Source organism: Pygocentrus nattereri, chromosome 15 (assembly GCF_015220715.1).
Source record: "Pygocentrus nattereri isolate fPygNat1 chromosome 15, fPygNat1.pri, whole genome shotgun sequence".
NCBI classification, from domain to species: domain Eukaryota; kingdom Metazoa; phylum Chordata; class Actinopteri; order Characiformes; family Serrasalmidae; genus Pygocentrus; species Pygocentrus nattereri.
The window spans coordinates 26473748-26494196 of record NC_051225.1 but is presented as its reverse complement, the minus strand read 5'-3'; the positions used below and the strand labels follow the sequence as shown (position 1 = coordinate 26494196).

The 20449-nt window shown below is 41.3% G+C and overlaps 1 protein-coding gene across 2 annotated transcripts; it reads left to right on the top strand.

Moving 5' to 3' along the window:
* The first annotated feature begins 561 nt into the window (after nt 1-561).
* On the top strand, nt 562-20181 carry dpep1 (dipeptidase 1). Of its 2 annotated transcripts, none has more exons than XM_037545314.1 (11): nt 562-751; nt 1405-1531; nt 2839-2971; nt 3409-3559; nt 6497-6566; nt 7091-7267; nt 8861-8945; nt 9161-9236; nt 14281-14416; nt 18822-18924; nt 19956-20181. In XM_037545314.1, exons 1-11 carry the CDS (start codon nt 636-638, stop codon nt 20030-20032), a joined length of 1251 nt encoding a protein of 416 aa, XP_037401211.1. In that variant the 5' UTR covers nt 562-635; the 3' UTR covers nt 20033-20181. The 2 variants fall into 2 exon arrangements, with proteins under 2 accessions (XP_037401211.1, XP_017567503.2); XM_017712014.2 differs by having other exon boundaries at nt 19940-20158.
* The last annotated feature ends 268 nt before the right edge of the window (nt 20182-20449 follow it).

The following is a 20449-nucleotide window of genomic DNA, read 5'->3' as shown; positions in this document are numbered from 1 at the left end:
TTAATTATATCTATCATTTCCGAAATATTTTGCTAGAAGATTTATAGCCACATGCAAATCAGACTAAGAATTTCAGTGATGCACTGGAAAGAAAAAAAATGCCATTGTAAACGCAACTAAATTGAATGTTTAATCAGAATTTTTCTGAACGTATCGGGAAAAAAATAGACGACATGTTAAAGCCAATGTTTATTTTTGCATTTTAATACTGACATTTAGTCATCATGACAATATGATAATGTTAACTTCAGGCGTAACCCCACCCCCCACCCTCTCAGGTGAAGAGGTCCTGAGAGCAATGTCGAGCAATGTCCTGAGAGGAATGTGCAATATGATGAAATGGACTCTGGCCCATAGCACAAGATGCAAGGTCTCACTTTTTCCAATTGCATTTATTACTCTCATTATCTTTTCATGTAAAAGCTGTTTATGGGGCAATATGTGGGCACTTCTTTTGTGACTTTATGAGTGTCATTTCACTTTTCAGCAAATGCATCATTTACATTATACATTAACCCAATAACAAAAGGCTATAAACTACAACTCTAAAACTGGCCTTGCATATTTAGTCCATGTTCAAAGAGATCAGGAGCAGCAGTAGAGAAGAAGACGTGGTCTTGGAGTGAGGAGTCAACATGAGTTGCATCTGGGCTATATGTTTGGTCCTCTGGGCTTTCATATTCACCTCCAACGCGAACGAGTACAGGGAGCGAGCACTTAGACTGATGGCTGAGACTCCACTAATAGATGGGTAAGAAAGCACTCCAATTCAGAAGTTTCTAAATATAAGCAAGTATTCCAGCCAGCTTTGGTGATGATTGGTGGATATTTTAAGGCTACACTCACATTACCAGGCTGAAGGGGCACAAATATGATTTTTTTGCCTGAATGTGAAACAGATATGATGTTTTCAGAGCTGGGTGGCCATGCAGTAGGCGTCTTTTCACCATGCATACACCTTTCAGTGCTAATGTGGCAGTAGTGCCTAACCTAAAGTTAACCAGTGACCTGACATCAACCAGCACCAGTAACCAGCACCAAAGTAATCCACCTGACCCCTTTTTGACCTAAGTTGAGAGCTTTTCAGCACAAATTATCTTTACCATCTAAGGTTTGTTCTGGTGGTTAGTTAATTTATTGTTCACGGTTCATTCACATGATGAGAGTATATTGCGTATGCAAGTAATTTCAGGCCACTTTAATGACAGATTTGAGTCAGGTTACATACACAAATGTGAATAAGACCTGAACCAAAATTTAGTATTGAGCAATGAGGCTTGCAATGAAAATGTAGATGTATGCTGGGAAAATGTCTTCTTAAATCGATGCTCTGATGTGGTGCTCTTTTGTTTATGTTATGGTTACTATGAAAGGACTTATTTTGTGGTTCATAACATGACACAGACACAATGACTTGCCGTGGCAGCTGAGATCAAAATTCAACAACCAGCTGAGCTCTACGGATTTGTACACACTCAATTCCACACATACCAACATCCCCAAAATCAAAGAGGGTCGCCTTGCAGCACAGGTATGTACTCACTCATGTACACATAGTGTTGGGAGTAACATTGTAAAACATATTACAGTAAAATCAATTCCTTTTTACATAGCATAACACAGGACAGCTGCTGCCTTACTAAGAATTACTTGTATCCAAATTAAATTTTGCACACTGCCTTTAAAACATAAATATCCTCTCTATATTTTGTCCATGGCTGATCTTATATTTAATTTGCCTAACTATGCTACAGTAGGCAGAAGTGAGTGGGTCAACTTGGTAGATACAATTTCCAGGCACTCTATGTCCTGCAATGCCATAACATCAGGCAATAGCAGCGCAGTCATCACCCTATCTATTTCAAAGCTTCCGCCCTGTGCTCATTCAAAGCAATAAAGACTGTACACATTAACCAGAATGCAGGAATTATGTTTAAAACACTTGTGTGCTTGTGACAGCTACAACTTTTTCCATGTGAGGACAATATAACAAAATCAGACAGCAGAGCAAACACAGCAAACATAAAAAATGAAACCTAATCATCTTTAATTAGTACATCCTGCCATGGCAGGCATAAAAAAAGTTTATGTATCATTTATGTCTTATCTTTGATGACTCTTGGTGATGCATTGAAGTAGAAATTTTAACACAGTCTGCTTTTGCAGCAAAAGAGTACCAAATTTGAAGACCTCTGATGACAAGAACTTTTTTTTATTATTATTTGTCTTGGGCGTGGGATAGCTAGAAACTTTAACTAGACCCCCAGGTGCATACTTTGACCACAGCTGGTGGTCAAATTCAAACACCTGCACACAGATACCGAAGGCTTAAGGCAAAGGCAGACAGCCATGGGACTGCAGGGCTGAGAAAATAAAACTAAAAACATAAAGCTAAATAGAGCTTAAGATCATGAAATGATTTGAGTTACCACTGAAAGAAACAGTAGCTGCATGTTACACCACTAGGTAGCCTCTCACTCTTAGACTCCTACTTCTCAACTTTGTTTGAGGGGAACCAGAGCTTTGCAATTACTTTACTACTCGCTGATTCATCCATAAACATTCACAAACACTGTCCAGCATAGTCTGCTGAGGTACTGGTCTCATCTTTAGTTGAACTTTCCATTTAAAAGCTGGATTTGAAGAAAATGGCCTGTCATAGTGACAACACGTTAGCAGCTGGGCTTCAGACTGAAACAACATTGGTTTGATAGGAACAAACTAGGAAAATGTACTTAATGGTATCAAAAAATGTGGTGCTAATAATTTATGGCGTATTACCCTTGACCACACTTGTTTATACTTGCAAAATGTCTCATATTCTCTCTTCTATTGCAGTTTTGGGCTGCATATGTTGCATGTGACACCCAGTATAAAGATGCGGTGAGACAGACCTTGGAACAGATTGACATCATTCACAGAATGTGTCAGAAATACCCAGAGGACTTCATGTTTGCTGCCAGCAGTCAAGGTAACATATTTCCCCCACAACTCTGATTCATTATTTGTATAATGCATGATCAATTGGTTTTAAATTAAAAGCTATTAGAAATGATGCTGTGTTCACCTTACCTCCCCTTTGGAAATTTTGAACATCAGCAGAATTCTTTTTATCTATGCGAATGATGAACATCTTAACATAGGCCTAGAGGCCTTTAAAGGTCTTTGAATGAATTTTCAAGCTAATCTCTTGTATATAACAACTGCCCTTTTTATTGTAACTGGCTTTTTGTTCTTTTCTAAGCATTATTTTCAAAGCTTTTCTAGCTTTGCTTTTTTTCTTTTGTATTTTTTTTGATGGTAACTAATCATGCAATACAATTACAGCAGATATAAATGAATGTTTTATTCTGGATTCTGGAATGTGGCTAAACTACATGTTAAAGTTGAATGTTTTTTCATACACAGATATAATGGATGCCTTTGCCAAGAATAAGACAGCTAGCCTGATTGGGGTAGAAGGAGGTCACTCCATAGACAGCAGCATGGCCACACTGCGTACCATGTACCAGCTGGGGGTTCGTTATCTTACCCTCACACACAGCTGCAACACGCCCTGGTGAGTGGCCCAGAGGGTCTGACACCTGGATCTGTAAAAACAGAATTGGAGTAGCAGCACCATTATAGTTTTGAGAATAGTTTTAGGAATCTAACTTTTCTGTTACATTCACATCAGGCTTCAGTGAGTTCACTGGAGGGTAGCAGAGAAGAAATCTGATTATTGTGTGATTCATCTAGACCCAGGGTTTTCACAATATCTTATTATCCATGCGCATGTAAATGCACTGAATGAATTACTGATAAATTCTGCAGTTATCAGATAATGACGTGCATGGGAACACACCCATGCACATTGTTATCAGGAATAACATCTATGATGTGACTTGTGATAACACACTTGTGTTTTATTGCTAGAATTTTCAACATAAATCAATAAACAAAGATGAGATGCAATGCAGCAAGTGATTTTACCACATTTATGGGTGTTGTTAGCCATTTTCAATAAATGTCCTTTAAATCAATGTAAGCACAGTTTCAGTCTGTCATCAGTGCAGCATAATCACTGTGGCATGAAATTCCAATGAATTTCCACTTGCTCCATGGGAACTTTGCAGGCAGTTTCCATTTCATTTCCTTTGACGGCACCTCAGGGCTCTAAATTTCAGTTTTTGTTCAACTGAAAACAAGAAGGTCATGTTGCATATGACCATAAAAGACTAGAATAGTGTTTCTCTACCCTGGTCCTGGAGGCACTCTGTCCCATATATTTTGTGCTTTTCCTGCGCTAACATAGCCACTTAAAAAAAAAAAAGGTTGCTAATGAGCTGGTTATCGTGGGCAGTCATGGGCTGGAGGTTAGGGAACCAGCCTTGTGACCGGAAGGTTGCTGGTTTGATCCCCAGAGCCGACAGCACATGACTGAGGTGTCCTTGAGCAAGACACCTAACCCCCAACTGCTCCCCGGGTGCTGCGGATTGGGCTGCCCACCGCTCTGGGCAAGTGTGCTCACTGCCTCCTAGTGTGTGTGTGTGCTCACTAGAGTGTATGTGGTGTTTCACTTCACGGATGGGTTAAATGCGGAGGTGGAATTTCCCTGTTGTGGGCCTAATAAGGGTCACTTAACCTTATTGAATCAGGTCTGTTGGGAGCAGAAAAAAACTAAAAAGAGCAGGGCAGTGGGCCTCCAGGACCAGAGTTGAGAAATACTGGACTAGAAGATGTAAATCCATGATTTTACAACCAAGCTTCACCATGATTGTATTATTTTGGTACAATTCAGAATCAAGTCAAGGTTTTGTTGCATTTTTACATCACAAAATAGCCACAAAATCTTCTTTGGTCTGAGAAATGAGTGCATACACTAAACATTGTGTTATATGACAGTTAGTTCTGACAGCACAGTCTGATTGGTTAAAAGACATGACCATGTTTATTTTTCACAATAGCTTTATCATTCTGCTGTAGCCAGTAACAACTATGCTACAGCTAACTATTACTATGTAAGGTTCTTCGTGCCTTTAGCACATACATGTGTCCCCACCCTGACCACACAAAATGCAGTTGTTCTTGTCCTACATGAAAATCATGTCAACACATACATTATTTCCATATTACTACTTGCTCTAGTATGTGCATCTTCACAACAATGGGCAGCAATTCTTGCTTATGGCTTTACCAGAGGGCTAACTGGCTAATTTTTTGGAAGGGCTGGACTTTCCTCGTAAACAAATGGCATGTTGAACATTATGAGCTTTCCCATTCATTTTGCAATCAACTAACTGTTTCTTCCTTTTCAATATCACTACCCTAAGCTAGATTTTAGACTGGAGGCTGTAATGGCAGAACAATCAAACAAACTAGAATTTATGCTTCATAGACGGACTGGAACAAAATTACATTGAGAATAATCTCAAATATTGAAAAAGCTGACAGATATGGCTTTACCTGTAGAGCTAAAGGCCACTACGTTTTCCTTTATTTTGTAGAACTAATGTGTAAAATGAATTGAATACTCAAGACAGTGATTATTGATACTGAGTGCATTTACATGCACACCAAAAATATGATCACTATAGGATTTTGGCAGTTATTTGGTTATTCAAGTGGTCATGTAAACAACACACTCCAATATCTTAGATCGGATAAAGGCCATTATTACAGCCGTTGACAAAGAGCTGTCTCAGAAACAGCAAACAGTGTTTAACACAGCTCCAGTAAGATGACACTTTATGAATGATTCTGAAAACACATGCTTGACGAAATGAAGAATGTCAATATTCTGCGTCTTCTAAATGTTGTGCATTCATATTTTAGGTCAAGTGATTGTTTAAAAAAAGCTGCAAATGATGTTTAAGACATTTAAGTTTTCAGTCAGGCTTCAGTGAGTTCACTGGAGGGTGGCAGAGAAGAAATCTGATTATTGTGTGATTCATCTAGACCCAGGGTTTTCACAATATCTTATTATCCATGCGCATGTAAATGCACTGAATGAATTACTGATAAATTCTGCAGTTATCAGATAATGACGTGCATGGGAACACACCCATGCACATTGTTATCAGGAATAACATCTATGATGTGACTTGTGATAACACACTTGTGTTTTATTGCTTGAATTTTCAACATAAATCAATAAACAAAGATGAGATGCAATGCAGCAAGTGATTTTACCACATTTATGGGTGTTGTTAGACATTTTCAATAAATGAATTACAATGTGGCAAACAATTTTTGCACTAAGCAATGCAGTGCATTAACAGTAGGCTGTGGTTCCCAAGTAACATACTGGTCAAAGAGTTTTCCATTAAAAGCACAATGTTTTTTAATAACTTGCCTCTCTGATACAGAATTCAGCTGTTTGTGCGTGATCATATGCGTGTATTGAATATTTTATAACAGCTTTGAACATGGCTTAGCCCGTCAATGCACATAATACAACGTATTGGTGTATTTAGACACCCCAACCATCATTCTTACGAGACATTTTATTTCACAGGGCGGATAACTGGCGGGTGGATACTGGGTCAGATCCTGTGGAGCACAATGGCCTGAGTGACTTTGGCAAGGTTAGCTTATCACCTTAAATTCCATTTAGGGCAACACAGTATGTTGTTTGTAATGTTATCATGAGATTGCAATAGTGTTATCGCAGAAAGTTGCAATATGCAAATGACTCTATTATTCTGGTCAAACAGAAGGGAATATTTACAGTTAAAATAATACAGGCTAATCTTTAACTATGTGTTAATAATATATTGCAAGACATATTGCAATATGTGGTAAAGACTAAATCCCATAGGTTATCGCTTCTTAGACTGATGTGATGATGTTTGCATTCCTAGTTTTCCATTGAAAGCTTTAGAGGAATCAGTCCATGTGTGCCTTTGTCTGCTACTGTTAGCATAATAACAGATCATTCACTGCATGCGTGTGCATGGCTTGGCCAGCAGGGATAAATAAGCCCTACAAGCACATGAAGCAATAAAGTGCCAATGTTCTTTGAGGAGCAAGTGTGCCACTTCTTGTTTGACACCCTCCAGGTCAACAGTGTTCTAGGGCCATTGCTGACCATATGGCTCTATTTTTCCAGAGGCTGGTCTTGGAGATGAACCGCATGGGTATGTTAGTGGACCTGGCTCACGTGCCAGAACAGGTGATGAACCAGGTGCTGGACATCTCCAAAGCACCAGTCATCTTCAGCCATTCCTCTGCCTTCAGTATCTGCAAACACAAGAGGAACGTCCCCGACAATGTCCTACTAAAAGTGGTGAGAGGCCAGATTCTTTAAGTTAGCAGTAGTTTTCAGTAACACATACACTTCACTTGAAATGTTTCCAATAATTTAAAAACAATTTGATTGCAGAAAAATGTAGAAACCAATTCTAATATTAAAGTCCCATTATATCTAATTGTGATTTTTCTGTCCAATATTGGGTTTATGATTTAAATTGTGAATGTACTGCTGTATGGGCCTTTTTTTCTGACTAAGGAGACCAGCGTATATGTTTTTGGCTTGAGGCTTGAACACTTCACGCAGGGCACCAGGCTGATTTGTGGTTATTTGTTTTTGATTTGTGATGGTTCTTCTGATCGATGGAAAATGTGTTGAATATAGTTCTATATAGCACCCAAAATTGGTTTTGCTGTTATTACAGTGTCAAGCTAGTAACAATAGCAGTACCCTTTTGAGTGCTACATAGAACCTTTTTTTAAAAATGTACAGCATATTCTCCATCAGTCTGAAGAACTATTTCACGATGCAAGGAACCACTTAATCATGCAAAGTGTTCTTTGAGGTGTTCGCAGAACCGTTTTCTTTACTAAAGTGCCCTTGAGGAACCATCTCTGTTTAGGAGTGCATTGGAAAATAGACTCTAAGACTATAATAAAAATTGCAGCTCTTGCAATTTGAAAATTGCACTCTTTAAAATTGCAATTTCAATATAAAACGGTTAATCTTTCAACCCTAAATCCCATATATGAACGAAGGCATTTGCTCCCAGATGGACAGACATGTCGGTTCCCAGAGAAAGGACAGGAACATGTCAGTAACATGTTGAGGCCCACAGTAAAGGAGGAGAATAGAGCATCTGCAATCATGAACACTTTATATAAAGAAGAATTTATATAAAGTACAGTGCCCTTGATCTTCAATCTCTTGTGCTTCTGTTAACCTTTCAGATGGTCATATGGCCATAACGTATATTCTTGTTATATATGGCCATAATGTATATTCTTGTTCTCTGGGCCAAAGAAGAAAATGGTGACCCAGATCATTGATAGCATAAAGTTCAACACAAACAATGTAGGTGTGTCTAATAGTGTGGACAGTGGGTGGACACAGTGTTTAAAAACTCCAGCAGCATTGCTGTGGCTGATCCACTCATACCAGCGCAACACACACTAAAACACCACCACCTGTGAGTGTCACTGCCGTGCTGAGAATTGGAAATCAGATCCAAACCACATTTGGAGGATTTTTACAGATGTGTTTTGCAATGTGACAAACAGCGAAGACGTCAAATCCAGAGTGATGAAAGTGCTGTGTTTCAAGAAAAGAACCAAAGATTTATGATTATGCCTGAGACTTTTGAAGAATTTGGAGGGCGAGATGATGAACCTCCATCTCTCCTGCACCAGTGTTTGAAATACATGTCACCAGCTTAGCTACATAGTTACTGGCACCTATGTTGTTATCATAGCAACGGATACAGATAGGCTGGCGATGTCTGGATACACAAATCCGATTTGATCGCTTGCAAATAACAGTGTGGACAGTCTGTTGAGAAATGAATATGATTTTATCTTTGATGTGTCAGTAAGTGTGGTGTCCGAAACAGGTCTTGTTTCTTCATTCCAGAAAGAAAAGAAAGGGATTGTTATGGTGAATTTCTACAATGACTATGTCACCTGTAGCACAAAGGCAACCCTCTCAGACGTGGCTGGTGAGTAATGGTGCTGCAATGCCAAACTGACAGTCCTTAAAATCTCAGATGCATTACATACTAAGGCTTTTTATGCAGTAACTACAGAGACCTCAGTGAAAACTGGCTGAGGCATTCTTAGGTTTCAGAAGTGTGTAATAATACTTTGGACCCACTGGTGCGCATTTACGGGGTTAACACTACACTGCGTCTCTTTCCATGCTTGTCCAACACAGATCACTTTGACCACATCAAGAATGTAGCTGGTGCCAGCATAGTGGGATTCGGGGGTGATTATGATGGTGTGACCAGGTAAGCCTGCCAGATTTTATGTAACATCTTGAGCAACACGTTGTAATAAGATCATAAAGAATTCTCATGTGACATATTATGTCACAAAAGTAGAGCTTACACAGATAAGGCAATATAATATACACATAATAGTTATAGACTATAACAATTATAATAGATATAATAGATAAAAGCCTTGTGTTTAAAGGTTCTGTAATCTGTTCTCAGCTCTCCATAAACTCTTTTCTGCATTGCTGGACTAAAACTTTACACAATTCACTTTTGTGAGGCCAGATGTGATGTTGTAAAGAGAGTGCACATCTGGGGACAACTTCTTAAACCTTTGGTGATGGAACCACTAAAGTGTACACCCCCTCTAAACACCAGCCCCTAAGTTATTTTAAGCTATGCTCTTTTAACATGGAGTGCTATCTTATAAGCAAAGCAAGCTAACTAGCGAACTGCTACTGTTAGCTAATTAAACTGTTTTTTTTTTCACTGATTATTTTACTGCATGTAATATGTTCTCTGTAGGTGTGATGCATGCTTAAAACTGGAGATTTTAGCAGGGACCTTTTAGCCATGCTAATTTATGTCACATCTATGGGCTAATAACAGGCTTGTGTCTGTTGGATGGAGCTAGAAAAGTATAAAGTTAATAAGAATAGGCTAAAAGGATTGATTCCTTTGTTCATGTTGGTCTGCACTCACAGGAGTATAAGATATTTCACACTCTGTCACAAGGCAGGCTGTCTAAAAAATGCATCTTTCTACAGCGCCAACATCAATAATCTTAGACAAAGTGGAAAACAAAGGACAATGAAAGATTTGGTTGGCTGACTGAGCTAGCTAGTCCTTCTCTGTGTTTTGGTTTTTATAATCAAGGTTATTCCATAGTATTGACTCTTGGAATCGATTCCACCAATTCCACCTAACAAAATGTTGGCGAGCATATCCACTCCCCCCCTCCATTGAGCTCTGCTTTAAAGAGATGTTGGATTGGTTTTCTAAATTTGAGACTGAGGGCCTGTTTAAACCTTGTATTAACATGTCTTTTTGGTGATCAAATCATCTTCAGATTTTATTTGAACGTTTGAAAAGCCTTGTGTAGACACCCCCATGGTGCATTGTGATCCGATTATGAACAAAACACTAAAACTATTCAGAGGTGCTCAGAGACAGGTCTTGGCCACGTATTAGATTGGAAGTTACATGAAGTAGCTGTGTTATAACTGAAGTTTGGGGGGGGGGCATTGCTTCTTCCAATCTAATACCCTTTAAATTCACATTCACTTCCTGTTTCCGTGACAATTGGTTCGCAATCCCACCGCCACCCCATCTGCTCCCTAGTCCTCAGTCCTGCTACAGCTATGTGGGGAGTCTGACCTTTTAGTTACAGGCTGAAGCTGCCCAGACCTCCAGCCCAAGTTCTCAGAGTTTACAAAACACATGTTAACATAATGTGTTTTCACTGAGCAGAAATGTGTTTGTGAGTGCTGACTAGCAGGTGGAGGATATATAAGGTTGTAGTTCCCCAAACCAAGAGCCTTCATGCTCTCAGGGCCAAAGCCGAGCTGGTCCAGGGGGAAAAAAAAGGTAGAACCTTTACCAAGCAACATAACCATAACTAGCTATGAGGACACAAAGGTCTGGACCTCAGGTGGCAACTACAACCAAGTGGTATAGAGTTTAACTCAAGTTTAATGAGATAAGTTGGACCTTTACACTCCATTGGTGTGTCCCTGAAAACTGCAGTTTAAAGTGCACATGTGGTTTAAACCTTACCCAATTGCTGTGTTGTGCTGTGTTCAAACCTTTATTCATTTCTCAAACATACACAAAAAAAGAAGGAAGGAAGAAAGAAAAACAGTGCAACAGCCAAGTTCAAGAATTCAAAATGATTTGCAATGCTAAGCAGAATTATTCTTCAGTTTGGAGTCAGTGTGCAGTATTAAAGCTACACAGCTGTCCAGCTCCTTGTGAGTGTTGGACATGGGCTTCTGCGTGAAATACAGTGATGGCGTTGGCCCTCTTTGGGCTGGTTCACAGTGTGATAGTGAGGCAAGCCCAGTCTGTTTAATGCAACAGTGCGCTTGGGGCTTTTCTTGAATTGCAGTGCAGTGGATTCCAGTCACTCAGCATGATTCAGTTTAATGTCAGGTCAGACCTGAAATGAAAAGGCTATTATTGTGTGTTGTGTAAAATGTAAATCAACTCAAGGAAGATAGTTTTAATGTTTTTATTGTTGTATAAAAAAATGAAATCATGCTTGTTTTGACAAAGCAATCAGGTTTAACATGCAGCTGTGTGTTAAGCTCCTTAAGTTAGTGCTTTAGCCATACATGTGTTAAACAGAGACTAAGCAGCTGCTAAGCTAATGACAGTACAGTGGCACCTGGTAGTTTCGGAAGCTTTATTTTCTCTGCCTCATGTCCTCTCAGAGCAGACCATAGACTAGTCAGCCACCATGTTTAGTTCTACACCAGATGCTGTGCTACATAGGCCGTACTTCACCCACCAGACACTGAGGCAGGTTAACTAACAGGATTTTTGGTAAAATCAAAAACCTGACACAGCGTTACTGATGCACAGTGAGAAAGCATGGTCATACTTTCAGTAATAAGTACTTTAATGAAATGTAGGTAATGCGCAGAGCCCATCAGTTGATATGGTGATAAATGTTTGATACTGAGGCCACATGGCCACAAGACACTTCATTTGTGGCCTCAATATATTAAATTCAAGGTTTTAATTTGTGGTTTAATTTAAGTCTTATTAAAATAGTCACCATGTCACCTTACCATTAATTTCATATTTAGGCTTCAACATGTATTTTAGCTGAAAATAAATAGGTGAATAAATAGGTAAATAATTCGTTAAAATTGAACTGTCAAGCTGGAGTTTTTTTGGGAAAATCGAGAGACAAAACAGGCACATAGAAGAGTAATTTTGTTGTTCTTCTGTCCCACATCATTTTTCTTAGTTAACATTATATTAACTCACACAGTTGAAAGTTTATTTCATAGCTAGTTGAACTGTAGAATTTTATAAACAAGCAAATAAAATATGATAAAAGAGCTTCCTTTCAGTTTCCTGCTATAGAATTCAACGAGGAAAAGCTGGTTAGGTGCCTGATTCAAATAAAAAATGAAACACTTACTAAAATTTCTGTAGATTGGTTGAATAAAAGAAGTAGCATCCCTGACCCTTTTTCTAAAATGAAAAGCTTTTCAAATCTGTATGATTCATATATTTATCATTCAGAATGGCGAAGTTTGATGAAAGGCTGAATCAGTGGTTGATTTGTAATCCTACTGGCATTCACGCTGCTTTATTACTGTAACAGAACACAGTTACGTGTTTTTGTGTCTTGATTACGTAACACTGTTCCATTGCGGCCACAGCCTAGGCCTGTCACAACCATGAAATTTTTGCAGATGGTTCATTTCCATATGTATAAAATTGCAATTAATTTTTATGTTCACTGTATTCATCTATTAATGTATTAGTCTAAAGTGGCCAAAGCTGATTAGACATCCTACTTCCTAGCTGTCGATACTTAACAGTTTACAACTGACAACATAAACAGTTCAAGCTCAAATAAACACGCATTACTCACTACTGTCCTCTAAAGACACTATATCAAGCCAGACGTTAGTGCTTTCATTGCTTTTGTAAGACCTTGATATGCTTATTAAATTCATGTGCTGTGTTCTTTTATTCACATGCATTTGCAGCCTAAGGCATGAAGATGCACTGAAAAAAGCCAATTCACATTCTGCTAGTTGCAATGTGAACACATGATTGTGAAAGAAAAAGTGCAAAACAACTGCAGTCATCATGAATCATAATTCATTTTAATGAGCTTAAATAGCTACATTCAGGTGATTATGTGATAATTGGCAGGCCTACCACAGCACCACACACAGAACAGTGTGAGTTTGATTTTCTAACCAGGCATGAATTCCATTGCTGAATTCGATACCTTGGGCAGGACTCCCAACATTCAAGCCTGCATCATCAAGTTACACCCAACTGAGCGCACGTATCTGTTGGGAACCTAACTGGCGACCTCTTTTGAGTGGTCAGGGAATGTTTTTATGATATCACAGTGGCTTACTGAGAGGCCTATACAGTACCACAATGGCAGCACACTAACTGTGGTGTTGGGCATGTCACTAATATAAACGCTTTTTTTTTTCCAATTGAGACAAAACAAAAGCAAGATTACACACACATTAATAAAAACACAGGTTAACATAAACCCAACCAAGGCAACATTTCCTCATAAAGCATGTGTCTTTGCAAGTAACACATTCACTCCAGTAAAGATACATAGTTTAAAATCAGACAGCTTAAATGTGTGCAAAGATAAAAAAGCAGGGAATTGAAAAACTGAAAAAGAATGTCCTAGCTAAAGCATGCTGCCATGGCAGGTGTGGAAAATGTTCTTTTTTTTCTTTTCCAGGATGATCTTACTTATTTTCTTTAACTTGAGTGGCTGACATTTTAAATTTAGCTTTGGAAATGGGAATCTGCTACTCTGCTGAAGTATCAGGTCTTGCTTTACAGGATCCTCCAGCATGTCTGTTGAACATCTAGAGGTTCAAATTCAGAGTACACTCACAGGAACATTAGCTCTGTTTTTTTCCAACTAAGATGAAGCAATAGCAAGATTACACACACATTAATAAGAAAACAGGTTAACATAAACCCAAACAACCAAGGCAACATGTCCTTACACAGCGTGCATCCAATCTTCACAAGCAGCACATTTGCTCCAATAAAAATGACATTACTGTTAAATATGTAAATGTTTACACTAACACTCATGTCTGACTAATGTACTGGCAATATAAAAATGATCAGTGATCTTTACAGACTAAACCTGTCTTACGGTGACTGCCCATAATATGTGGGTTGTATATAACTGGAGAAATTATTGGTATCAGTATCATCCACTGTAAAGCATCAATTACCAGTTATTGTATCGGCCCAGAAATGTAATATTGGTGCATTGCTAGTTCACATGCACAGCCATTCAGAACACTGTATTCCTGGACAGGGTCCCAACTGGTCTGGAGGATGTCTCCAAGTATCCTGACTTGGTGGCTGAACTGCTGAGACGTGGCTGGACAGATGATGAGATCAAAGATGCTCTGGGGAGGAATCTGATCCGAGTCTTTCAAGATGTGGAGACGGTGAGGACCAGACACACACACACACACACACACACTAACATGCACACACACGCACATGCACACACACACGGACACATATGCACGCACACACACACACACACACACACATACAAACACTATATTGCCAAAAGTAATCAATCACCCATCAAAATCATTGAATTCAAGTGTTCCAATCATTTCCATGGCCACAGGTATATAAGACCAAGCACCTAGGCCTGCAGACTGCTTCTATAAACATTAGTGAAAGAATGGGTCGCTCTCAGGAGCTCAGTGAATTCCAGCATGGTACTGTGATAGGATGCCACCTGTGCAACAAGTCCAGTTGTGAAATTTCCTCGCCACTAAATATTCCACAGTCAACTGTCAGTGGTATTATAACAAATTAGATTGGGAATGACAGCAACTCAGCCACAAAGTGGTAGGCCACGTAAAATGACAGAGTGGGGTCAGCGGATGCTGAGGAGCATAGTGCACAGAGGTTGCAAATTTTCTGAAGAGTTAAGAGGGTGGGTCGACATCATATTAAACCCTATGGATTAAGATTTTGAGTGGGATCTCACTCAAGTTATGGCAATATAGTGTATTTTCAAATAAATAGAAATATCAGATTTTTTCAATTAGTTGAACACATTTAAAGCTGCTATATTTTGCTAAACATTATGATTTTAAAGGTTTCAAACATAAATCAGTTCCTATTTTATTTAGAATATCTTATTTAACAGTTTATCCATCCATCCATCCATCCATCCATCCATCCATCCATCATCTTCCGCTTCTCGGGGTTTCGGGTCGCGGGGGCAGCATCCTGAGCAATGAGGCCCAGACCTCCTTTTCCCCAGCCACTTCCACTAGCTCCCTGGGAGGGATTCCGAGGCGCTCTCAGGCCAGCTGGGCGATATAGTCACGCCAGCATGTCCTGGGTCTTCCCCGGGGTCTCCTCCCCAGTGGACTTGCCTGTGACACCTCCCAAGGGAAGCGTCCAGGAGGCATCCTAACCAGATGCCCGAACCACCTCAACTGGCTCCTCTCGACGTGGAGAAGCAGCGGCTCTACTTTGAGTCCCTCCCGGATGACCGAACTTCTCACCCTATCTTTAAGGGAGAGTCCAGCCACCCTGCGGAGGAAACTCATTTTGGCCGCTTGTATTCGCGATCTCGTTCTTTCGGTCATTACCCAAAGCTCATGACCATAGGTGAGGGTGATAACGGAGATCGACCGGTAAATCGAGAGCCTTGCCTTATGGCTCAGCTCTTTCTTTACCACAACAGACCGGTAAAGAGCCCGCATCACTGCTGACCCAGCACCAATCCACCTGTCAATCTCCCGCTCCCTTGTACCATCACTCGTGAACAAGACCCCGAGATACTTAAACTCCTCCACTTGAGGCAAGAGCTCATCCCCGACCCAGAGAGGGCTCTCCACCCTTTCCCGCGTGAGAACCATGGCCTCGGATTTGGAGGTACTGATCCTCATCCCGGCCGCTTCACACTCGGCTGCAAACCGATCCAGTGAAAGCTGAAGTTCACGGCCTGATGTCCCCAATAGGACCACATCATCTGCAAACAGCAGCGATGTGACCCTGAGGTCACCAAACCGGACACCCTCCATCCCCTGACTGCGCCTAGAAATTCTATCCATAAAAATTATGAATAGAATCGGTGACAAAGGGCAGCCCTGACGGCCCAACTCTCACTGGGAACATGTCTGACTTACTGCTGGCCATGCGAACCAAACTCCTGCTTTGTTTGTACAGGGCCTGAATGGCTCGTAGCAAAGAGCCATGTACCCCGTACTCCCGAAGCACCTCCCACAGAATACCCCGGGGAACACAGTCGAATGCCTTCTCCAAATCCACAAAGCACATGTGGACTGGTTGGGCAAACTCCCATGAACCCTCCAGAATCCTGGAGAGGGTAAAGAGTTGGTCCAGTGTTCCACGACCAGGGCGGAACCCGCACTGCTCCTCCTAAATCCGAGGTTCGACTATGAGCCGGACTCTCTTCTCCAGTACCCCTGCATAGACCTTGCCAGGGAGGCTGAGGAGTGTGATTCCCATATAGTTGGAACACACCCTCCGGTCCCCCTTTTTAAAAAGAGGCACCACCACCCCAGTCTGCCAATCCAGTGGCACCACCCCCGATGTCCACGCAATGTTGAAAAGGCGTGTCAGCCAAGACAGCCCCACAACATCCAGAGCCTTGAGGAACTCGGGGCGGATCTCATCCACCCCTGGAGCCCTGCTGCCAAGGAGCTTTTTAACTACCTTAGCGACTTCGGCCTCAGTAATGGAGAAGCCTATTCCCGTGTCCCCAGACTCTGCCTCCTCACTGGAGAACATGTCGGTGGGATTGAGAAGGTCCTCAAAGTATTCCTTCCACTGCCCAATGACGTCTTCAGTCGAAGTCAGCAGCACACCATCTCCACTATATACAGTGCTAGTGGCACACTGCTTTCCCCTTCTGAGTCGCCTGACGGTTTGCCAGAATCTTTTCGGAGCCCACTTAAAGTCACTTTCCAAGGCCTCACCGAACTCTTCCCACACCCGGGTTTTTGCCTTGGCAACGACTGAAGCCGCAGATCGCTTGGCTTGTCGATACCTGCCAGCTGCCTCTGGTGTCCTACAGGCCAACCATGTCAGGTAGGACTCCTTCAGCTTGATGGCATCTCTCACCTGGGGTGTCCACCACCGGGTTCGAGGATTACCGCCCCGACAGGCACCAACTACCTGGCGACCACAGCTACAGTCAGCCGCTTCAACAATGGTGGAGCGGAACATGGCCCATTCTGAGTCAATGTCCCCCACCTCCCCCGATAGTTCTGACGGAGGTGTGAGTTGAAGATCAATCTGACAGGTTCTTCTGCCAGACGTTCCCAGCAAACCCTCACTATACGTTTGGGTTTGCCTGGTCTGACCTGCATCTTCCCCCACCACCTGATCCAACTCACCACCAAGTCCGCTGACACGACTACAAAGTCAATCATTGAACTGCGGCCTAGGGTGTCCTGGTGCCATGTGCACTTATGGACATCCTTGTGTTCAAACATGGTGTTCATTATGGACAAACTGTGGTTTGCACAGAAGTCCAAAAACTGAACACCACTCGGGTTCAGATCAGAGAGGCCATTCCTCCCAATCACACCCCTCCAGGTCTTACTGTCGTTGCCCACGTGAGCGTTGAAGTCCCCCAGTAGGACAATTGAGTCTCCAGGAGGAGCAATTTCAAGCACCCATCCCAAGGACTCTATGAAGGCTGGGTATTCTGAACTGCTGTTTGGTGCATAAGCACAGACGACAGTCAGGACCCATTCCCCAACCCGAAGGGTAGGGAAGCTACCCTCTCGTCCACCGGGGAAAACCCCAACATACAGGCGCCGAGTCGAGGGGCTATGAGAAAGCCCACACCTGCCCGCCGCCTCTCACCATGGGCAACTCCAGAAAAGAAAAAAGTCCAGCCCCTCTCAAGGAGATTGGACCCAGAGCCCAAGCTGTGTGTTGAGGTGAGCCCGACTATATCTAGCCGGTATCTCTCGACCTCGCGCACCAACTCAGGCTCCTTCCCCGCCAGTGAGGTAACGTTCCAAGTTCCAAAAGCCAGTTTCAGCAACCGAGGATCAGAATGCCAAGGCCCACGCCTTCGGACACTGCCCGATCCACAATGCACCACACTCCTACTACTGCCCCTCCCATCGGTGGTGGGTCGATGGGAGGGGGGGCTCATGTAGCTCCTTCGGGCTGGGCCCGGCCGGGCACCATGAGTGAATGCCCGGCCACCAGACGCTCGCTGGCGAGCCCCTCCCCCAGGCCTGGCTCCAGGGTGGGGCCCCGGTAACCCTGATCCGGGCAGGGTACACAAGTCCTTCCTTTTTGGTTTCATAGGGGTGATTATGTATCACACTTTGTCTGGCCTGTCACCTAGGACCAGTTTGCCATGGGAGTCCCTACCAGGAGCTTTTGCTCCAGACAACATTGCTCCTAGGATCATTCAAGCACACAAACCTCTCCACCACGATAAGGTGGTGATCCATGGAGAGGTTTAACAGTTTACTTTATCTGAATATATGGTCTGACAGTCACCCCACATGACGTTCTTAGGATTTGAATGCCTACAATCAAATTTATTCAGATATAGCAGGTATTGAAGAATACTAGTAATTAAAAATTATATAATAAAAAATAACTTGAATAGGATTTACACACAAAAACGCATGTCATTGACCCATATTAACATATGTATTAACAGCAGTTAGTTAAATTACTCAATTTGCTCATATTGTTTATAAGAATTATATTATTAGACATATATAATATATATACTGAGCTTCAATGACATACATGACATACTCCTATGAGTTTCCAAAATTTATTAAATCCTATGTATAAAACACTGCTTCTTTGTTTCTACAGGTGAGAGACACACTGAGAAACACACCTCCAGATGATGTGCCCATTCCTCTGGAGCAAGTCCAAAACTCCTGCAGAACAGATTATGGTTACCCAACCCAGAAAGGTGCTGCAGGCGTAACGTCTCACAGTGTTCCACTTTTAGCCCTCACTCTGACCTTGACTTCACTGTTTGCCAAGTTTGTGTAAATAGCCTCTGGGTTGATTGTGCTGTAGTTATAAGATGTTGCAGCTCCCTTTTGTCAGTTAAACCTGCTCAGTTCTCTCCCAGTGTCTACCATATTATTACTGTAGAAGACCCTCCAAAATGGAGAAAAAAGTTCTTAACCTTAATGTACATTAACACACACACACACACACACAGTTTGTCTTGCTGTACATATGAGGACATACATAGACTTATATTGGTTTTTGTGTTACTGTAGCTAAATAACACTACACCTAAACCTAAATCATCTAAAATGGTTAGTATCCGATTTTTCTGTTTATTTAGTTTTCAAATAAAAAATAATTATGGTGAAACCAACACATGCTTAATTGAGGACCAGCAAAATATCCTCACTTGAGCAAAGATTTCATATAGTCCTATCATAGTGAGGACATGGTGTCTGCACAGGTATAGTACTACAAGAACACACACACACACACACACACACACACATCATCTAAATCACTTATCCTTTTGAGTCGTGGGAAGAACTGGAGCCTATCACAGCTGTCATTGGGCAGAAGGCACGATACACTCTGGACAGGTTGCCAGTCCATTGAATGTCTGTACATAACAATGTAATTTTGAACCATTTGTATTGGCCCATTTGTCATGAAATGTTAAAGCTGGTGTTTTCAATTTAAAAAAGCACTATATTGTCTCATTTCCAACCACTGTGTGTAAATAAACAGCCTTCTTCCTCCATGTGCAGTGTTTTCCAGTTTTCCATTATGTACAGTACTAAGCAAAAGTCAAAGGCGACCCTCCATTTATTCCCAATGAAAATGGCCATTAAGTACAGTTTTTCATTTTTCAGCATCAGGAAAAAATAGATAACATATTTATTATGTTTATGATAGCAAAATTTAATCTTACTGTTTTCTACTAAATCCACCTTTTGTCTTTATTACAGCTTCCTTTCTTTTCAGGAGACTTGTGTTCACTACTCCAAAGAAGTCTGCGGGGAAATTTTTCCATACCTCCAAAGTTCAGTCTTAGAAGTTGATCGCATTTTCTGTTTCTTCCATGTAATTACAAACATGTTCATTTATGCTGTGGTCAACCCACTGTGCTGAGAACTTTTATTTGTTCATTTATTTGCTATTTCATTTTCTCAGTGACCGCTTCTAGACAGCTACAAATGCTTTCGGGGTCATTGGACTGTTTCGGTGGTCTAACAGGTCTTGTGTGTTTGTTAAAAGTGGACTACTTTATATCCAATCTCCTCAGAAATATCATATGAGAATGAGAAATGAACTACTTAACTGACGTTTTGACTGCAAATGTAATAGAAAATGAAAAGTGGTCTCTTATTTCTGCACAGTTCTGTACATTAACTACTGAAGATAAAGGCTAATTGCGTTAGTTGAGACTCTTCTACCATATTTGGAGCTTAGTTGTCATCTACGACTGTGGCCCAGAT